We start from the raw sequence: 7,950 nt of genomic DNA on the forward strand, positions 1-7,950 counted from the left end.
TTCACAAGGGGTATTCATTTTATTGAAAGTGTTAAATAAAAAATCTTACAGAATGGGAACCAAAATATAAAATTTACGACATGAACTAAGGATGATGATGATAATGATGAAAATGATCAACACTGACTGGGAAAAAAGACAGAAAGGACTAAAGTATAAAAATAATACATTCTTCAAAATGACAAAATTCTGTAAAATTTCAGACATGAAATAAATACTCTATCATATGTTTTTTTTATACTGTTGTCTCTATTATGGATGAAAGAAATCAGTAAAGAGTATATTCCAAGCACAAGTCTTACACCACATAGATACTTCTAAGGTCACTGTATTCAGGACAGCTGATCTGGCATCAACTGATTCCATACAACCTGGACAATTCTCGGTCCTTAGTCTTAGCTTTATGCAACGGACCTGTCTCTCAGGATGTCTCTGCACTTCAAGATATTTTGTGAGGGAGTCGGTTTTGTGTTCCAGCCTTGCTATTTTCACAGATTTTGGTAGAGGCTTGTAACTCTGTTTTCTTTTTAAGGTTTGATTTGGCAATGTGCTACATTTATCCCTCTCTTCTTTTATATTAATATCAAATGCTTCTCCTATCTTCTCTCTTTCAACATCTTGAAATGAAGTATTTACACTTTCTTCTAGTACCTCTTCCTTAATATCCAAGCCAATAAAAGGGCCATCTATGTCATGGCAGATATCATCCATCTGACATCCACTGTCACTCGGAGACACTGGGCTTTGTTTGATATGATCATCCATTGTATCATCTTGACCCAAAGCAAACTCCTCTTTGCTAATTCTAACTCCATCTAACATATCTTGGCAGTTTTCTGAATCAGCACAAACCTCTTTTTCTACAGACATGGCTTTGATAATCTGTTTGTCTCCTGGCAAATGCTCACTGGTACCCTCTGTTATGCATCCCTTGCTCACTATCTCACTTTTCTCCTTGGATAAACTATCCTTCTCCCATAATATTGTTTCATCACATTTTTCGCTAACTATCATCTCCTTTGGTGTGTTTTCTTCAACAGAAGTTTCTTCTATGTTTATTTCACTGACTGGTGTTCCAGATAGCTGGTTTAACTTTTCATTTGCCTCTGTTTGATATTTTGAAACATCACATGGGGCAATTCTCTTGGTTCTGAGGAGTCTCCTAAAAGTTTTATGACTTGCAATTATATGTGCAGTTTCCTGTTGCACAGCGTGTTTCTCTTCTCTTATGTGATTTAGGAGGAGCTTGAAATTCTGGAAACTCTGGAAACACACCATACAAGTATTTTTCCCTTTACAATTTCCTTTGTGATTTTTAAATGTTTGTAGATATATGAAATATGTGTTGCACATTTGACAGAAAAACAGAGTATGAAGCCTTTTTGTAGGCATGTTTTCCTTTCTTATTTCAGTTTTATTAGCTTCATTCTTGTTGCAGCCATCAGTCTGGAGACTTTTTGTATCCACTCTATTTAAGACATCCGTCACAAGCTTTTCTTGTGAACTCTTTTTAGCCTCCTTTTCCAAGACATCTGAATATGATTCCACTGTCCCTGAAAATGATGACTCTGACATGACATTAACAGGAGGTTTTGAGGAAATGCTATTGTGCTGCCTCATCACATTGCCCTTCCCTTGCCCTTGCCATTTTTGTCTGAGCGCTCTTTTATTTGGACGCTGCTTGACAGAAAGATATTCATTAGTAAAGACTCTTCCCTCTCTACACAGCCTAACATACTGTGCCTGTGTCACTCTCTCCCAGATTTCCTTTACCATGTGCTGGTAATTAACGATGTGCTTATGTAATTTAGAACGGTTCCTGAAGGTCATTTTACAAACTTTGCACACTGGATAAATTATGCAAAACTTTAGGTGTTGTTGATAATCATGGTTCTTAGTGAAGTAGGTTTCACATGACTCACAATACTTTAGGGAGTAACCCATTATGCTCTGTTCGCTGTCTGTGTTATCAGCCAAGAACCAATTAAACGCAACAGAGTCGTCCTTGCGGTTGGTGCTTTGTTTGAGCCACGATTCCCACTTATCCATAAAGCTGATCACTGGTGCAGAATCCGGCGCATTTACATTGCTCTGAAAACAACTGTCATCAAGAGGAATACTGTCAACAAGGTTGTCGAGATCTTCGTTGCTGTAGCCAAGTGTGTCACTATCATCAGTGTTGATTTCTTCGTACTGGCTGTGGTTATCCTCATTGCTTTCTTCATGTAAGCTCGATCTGATTCCTTTAAAGATAAGACAATAATGTTAATTTCTTTCTTGTATCAGAAAGTATCATAAATCTTGATTCTGAATTGTTACAATATTCAAAAGAGGAGGAGGAGGAGGAGGAGGAGGAGGAGGAGGAGGAGGAGGAGGAGGAGGAGGAGGAAGAAGAGGAAGAGGAAGAGGAGGAAGAAGAAGAAGAAGAAGCAGCAGAAGCAGAAAAAGCAGAAGAAGAAAAAGAAGCAGAAGAAGCAAAAGAAGAAGTAGAGGAAGAAGAAGAAGGAGGAAGAAGAGGAAGATGATGAGGATGAAGAAGTAGGCGAGGAGGACGAGGTGGAGGTGAAGGTGGAGGAGAAGGAAGAACTAGAACAATGACAAAACAAGTAATAGAAGATGAAACAGAAGAAGTAGTAGAATAATAATAATAATAATATTGATAATAATAATAAGAAGAAGAAGAAGAAGAAGAAGAAAAAGAAGAAAAAGAAAGAGAAGAAAAAGAAAGCGAAGAAAAAGAAGAAAGAGAAAAAAAGAAAAAGAGGAAAAGGAAGAAGAAAAAAAGAAGAAAAAACAAAACAAAGACAAGAAGAAGGAAAAAAATGAAGTGGAAGAAGAAAAAGAATGAGAAGGGGAAGGGGAAGGGGAAGGGGAAGGGGAAGGAGAAGGAGAAGAATGAGAAGGAGGATAAGGATAAGGATAAGGAGAAGAAGGAGAAGGAGAAGTAGGAGAAGGAGAAGGAGGAGGAGGAGAAGGGGAAGGGGGTAGGGAAGTGGAAGGGGAAGGGGAAGGGGAAGGGGAAGGGGAAGGGGAAGGGGAAGGGGAAGGGGAAGGGGAAGGGGAAGGGGAAGAGGAAGTAGGAGAAGGAGAAGCAGAAGGAGCAAGTGAAAAAGAAGGAAGTAAAGGTGTTGATATAAAGGAGAATAAGAATAAGTCTCAGAATATGAATTGGAATAAGAACGAGAAGAAAGAAGAGGGAAGTGAAGAGGATGATGATAAAAGAACAATAAGAATAATAAGGAATAATAAAGAATAAAGAGGAGGCAAAGAGGAGAGGAGGAGGAAGAGGAGGAGGAGGAGGAGGAGGAGGAGGAGGAGGAGAAGGAAGAGCAGATGGAGGATGAAGAGATGGAGGAAGAGGAGGAAGAAGTGATGGAGGAAGAGGAGGAAGAAGAGAGGGAGGAAGAGGAGGAAGAAGAGATGGAGGAAGAGGAGGAGGAGGAGGAGGAAGAGATGGAGGAAGAGGAAGAAGTGGAAGGAGAGTAGGAAAAGGAGGAAGAGGAAAGGAAAGCAGGAGGCAGAGAAGAAAACAAAAAAATAAATATGTTCCTGAAAATGGAGACGGAAAGCTCATATTGAATTGCAAAAAATACAAAACTGATAAATGAAAACAATATTCACAATTATTATCATTATTACTATGATGATGATTATAATGATGATGATAATGATAATGATGATGATGATGATGATGATGATGATGATGATGATGATGATGATAAAGCCAATAATAGCAATAACAAAAACAATAAAAATAATAATAACAACAATAAAGGTAACAATAATAGTAATAGTAATAGTAATAGTAAAAGTAATAGTAATAATCATTATTATTATCATTATCATTATTATTATTATTATTATTATTATTATTATTATTATAATAATAACAACAAAATTCTTGATAAAAATAACAGTTATAACAAAAATATTTTTTATCATCATGATAAAAATAATAATAATAATAATAACTATTATTATGACAAGATAATAATAACAATAATAATAATAATAGTAGCAGCAAAAGCAGCAACATTACCAATAATAATGATCATAACCATAATAATAATGACAATATGACAGTAATAATACAATATTATAATTATAATAACAATAATGATGATAACAATAATAATAACAATAATAATAATAATAATAATAATAATAATAAAAATAATAAAAATAATAATAATAATAATAATCATTCATGGTCCAAAAATATGGGAAAATACCTTTTCTCGACTGAAATCCTGATAATCCAGATCTTTCATATTCCCATGCCCGGCCGTGATAATAATCCATGTTCTCCTGAAAATATAAAAACAGATTAATTTGTTTATCTGTGAATTGGAAAAAAATATTTATTAGATAACAGATACAAAAGGGTTTCCTTGAAATATTATCAATTATGGCAACCACTTATTCAGGCTCAAATTATCAAATCATAAAAGCATTTCTTAGAAATTCTTTTTAGATTCATGCTAAAACAAATTCGGACATGAAGTCCATGTATTAACATAATTAGGAGGGAGTTGCTAAATACTCATATTTCATCTTTAAACTTCCAATTCAGACTGCTACTTTAATTATAAAATGTTATCAACCAATATATAATTCATCATTATGGCAAAATAAAACTGGGTGGGATCAGTTTATTCCAAAATTTCATTAGTAATTCTCTGACAAAAGCCAGCATACTATTATATACATTTTAGAACAATGATGTACAACTACTCTACTTACTTTCTGCTTGTGGAACCTACTCTTTGTAAAAAGAATTAACAAAACAATACCTTTATGGACAGTACATGCATATTTTGTGTTCAATTATGTGTATGTTGAAACTTAGCTCAGAGTGATAACTTTAATATTCCATTGCAAGAAACATGTTTTGGGTCTATTCAATAATACAAGCAAAATGAAATATAATCTGATTTTCTATTTTTCTCTCTCTTTTTATTTAACCTGGAAATTCTAGAATTCTAAATTATCCCAAAATTAAGCTCTGCTGATATCTTAAGAATATAAATAAGTGTTCCATAATTAACACATCCACGACGGGGGCATTCTAGCCTTGAATGTCACAATGCCGGGGCGTTCGAATTATTAGGCCTAAATCAATTGAATGGCTGGCACAATACTGTGCTGCCCGGCCACTGGGCTTTTGAATGAGCGGTACAGTACTGTACCACCCGTCCAGAGAGGGTTAAGCTCTTCATTCTTGGACATGAGAAAAGAAAGTAGAGGAAAGAACTTACACACTTAGACAAATATATATATGAGACTAACTATATAAAGATAATCAACAAAATCATATTCCTCTCCACCTTATCCTATTCTACCCTATCCTTTCCTTTTCCTCTTCTCTCCTCCTACTCCTCTCCCTCTTCTCTCCTCCTCCTACTCCTCTCCCTCTTCTCTCCTCCTTCTCTTCTCTTCTCTTCTCTTCTCTTCTCTTCTCTTCTCTACTCCTCTCTTCTCTTCTCCTCTCTTCTCCTCTCTTCTCTTCTCTTCTCCTCTCTTCTCTTCTCTTCTCTTCTCCTCTCCCTCTTCCTCTACCTCTCCCTCTTCTCTCCTCTTCCTCTACCTCTCCCTCTTCTTTCCTCCTCCTCTACCTCTCCCTCTTCTCTCCTCCTCCTCTACCTCTCCCTCTTCTCTCCTCCTCCTCCTCTACCTCTCCCTCTTCTCTCCTCCTCCTCCTCTACCTCTCCCTCTTCTCTCCTCCTCCTCTACCTCTCCCTCTTCTCTCCTCCTCCTCCTCTACCTCTCCCTCTTCTCTCCTCCTCCTCCTCTACCTCTCCCTCTTCTCTCCTCCTCCTCCTCTACCTCTCCCTCTTCTCTCCTCCTCCTCCTCTACCTCTCCCTCTTCTCTCCTCCTCCTCTACCTCTCCCTCTTTTCTCCTCCTCCTCTACCTCTCCCTCTTCTCTCCTCCTCCTCTACCTCTCCCTCTTCTCTTCTCCTCCTCTTCCTCTCCCTCTTCTCTCCTCCTCCTCTCCCCCCCCCCCCTCTCTCCCCCTCCTCTCCCTCTCCCTCTTCTCTCCTCCTCCTCCTCCTCTACCTCTCCCTCTTCTCTCCTCCTCCTCCTCTACCTCTCCCTCTTCTCTCCTCCTCCTCCTCTCCCCCTCTTCTCTCCTCCTCCTCCTCCTCTACCTCTCCCTCTTCTCTCCTCCTCCTCTACCTCTCCCTCTTCTCTCCTCCTCCTCTACCTCTCCCTCTTCTCTCCTCCTCCTCTACCTCTCCCTCTTCTCTCCTCCTCCTCTACCTCTCCCTCTTCTCTCCTCCTCCTCCTCCTCCTCTCCCTCTTCTCTCCTCCTCCTCCTCCTCTACCTCTCCCTCTTCTCTCCTCCTCCTCCTCCTCCTCCTCCTCCTCCTCTACCTCTCCCTCTTCTCTCCTCCTCCTCCTCCTCTACCTCTCCCTCTTCTCTCCTCCTCCTCCTCTACCTCTCCCTCTTCTCTCCTCCTCCTCTACCTCTCCCTCTTCTCCTCCTCCTCTACCTCTCCCTCTTCTCTCCTCCTCCTCTACCTCTCCCTCTTCTCTCCTCCTCCTCTACCTCTCCCTCTTCTCTCCTCCTCCTCTACCTCTCCCTCTTCTTTTCTCCTCCTCTACCTCTCCCTCTTCTCTCCTCCTCCTCTACCTCTCCCTCTTCTCTCCTCCTCCTCTACCTCTCCCTCTTCTCTCCTCCTCCTCCTCCTCCTCCTCTACCTCTCCCTCTTCTCTCCTCCTCCTCCTCTACCTCTCCCTCTTCTCTCCTCCTCCTCTACCTCTCCCTCTTCTCTCCTCCTCCTCTACCTCTCCCTCTTCTCTCCTCCTCCTCTACCTCTCCCTCTTCTCTCCTCCTCCTCTACCTCTCCCTCTTCTCTCCTCCTCCTCTACCTCTACCTCTCCCTCTTCTTTCCTACTCCACCTCTCCTTCTTCATTCCTCCTCCAAATTACCCTTCCTTTTTTCTTTCTTTCTTTCTCTCTAATCAATTTTTTTTTTCTCAGGAATAAAAATGGAAATATCATTACTTTATAAAGAGACAAATAGACAATAATAACCATGATAACATAATAATACTGAAGTGAAAATGAAAAAAATATAAAAAAAATGTTATCGATAAGAACACAAAAACAAACTAATCAAACATATTACAAATATAAAACACAAAAAGGCAAAAAACAAAACAACAATAATACATCAATATAAAACGGATAAATTACCTGTTCACGGACCGCATCTCCGAGGTAAGACCTGAAATTATACTTAACGTCAATCCAAGGCTATAATGAAATAATATAATAATTATAATTATAATCATAATTTTATCAAAATAATAACAACATAAATAATAACAATAACAAAAATAATAACAATGATAACTGCAATGATAATATAAAAAAATAATGATAATGATGATGATTATAAAAATAAATAGATGATAATTGTTATCATCTATATAAATAGATGATCACAATAACAATGAAAATAATAACAATACCACTAATAATATTAACAATAATGACAATGATAATGATGATAATAACAACAGTTGTGATAATGAGGGACAGGGCCAAATATATGTGTTTGTATGTATGCATGTACATAGAGAGGAGAGGAGAGGAGAGGAGAGGAGAGGAGAGGAGAGGAGAGGAGAGGAGAGGAGGAGGAGGAAGAGGGGGGGAAGGGGGGGAAGGGGGGGAAGGGGGGTAAGGGTGAGGGTGAGGAGGAAAATGAAGAGGAAGAGGAAGAGGAAGAGAAAGAGGAAGGGGAGGGGAGGGGAGGAGAGCAGAGGAGAGGTGAAATGAAGAGTGAGAAATGTCCATGAAATTCTATTTTAAGTGTTACTGTACTATCTTGGTTAAGTAATGAGAAGGCAACCACACATTGATAATTGTCTGTCTTTCTCTCTTACAGCACACCTAAGTTATGGCAATATTGATCTTGTGGACCTCACTGACAATTTATCA

The 7,950-nt window shown here is 38.9% G+C and overlaps 1 protein-coding gene across 2 annotated transcripts in view; it reads right to left on the bottom strand.

The window, feature by feature from the left end:
• The window catches only part of LOC122266273 (uncharacterized), a 12,320-nt gene continuing 4,370 nt past the window's right edge, over window positions 1–7,950 (bottom strand). For both annotated transcript variants that reach the window (XM_043035933.2, XM_043035932.2), the window contains exons 2-4: window positions 7,204–7,234; window positions 4,233–4,308; window positions 1–2,243 (exon numbers count right to left, since the gene is read on the bottom strand). In XM_043035933.2, the coding sequence (XP_042891867.2) occupies window positions 253–2,243; window positions 4,233–4,308; window positions 7,204–7,234 (2,098 nt within the window). In that variant the 3' untranslated portion in view covers window positions 1–252. The remainder of the gene's footprint in view (window positions 2,244–4,232; window positions 4,309–7,203; window positions 7,235–7,950) is intronic.

Source organism: Penaeus japonicus, unplaced genomic scaffold, assembly GCF_977035675.1.
Source record: "Penaeus japonicus unplaced genomic scaffold, GWHDUDI00000001_assembly GWHDUDI00000016, whole genome shotgun sequence".
NCBI lineage: Eukaryota > Metazoa > Arthropoda > Malacostraca > Decapoda > Penaeidae > Penaeus > Penaeus japonicus.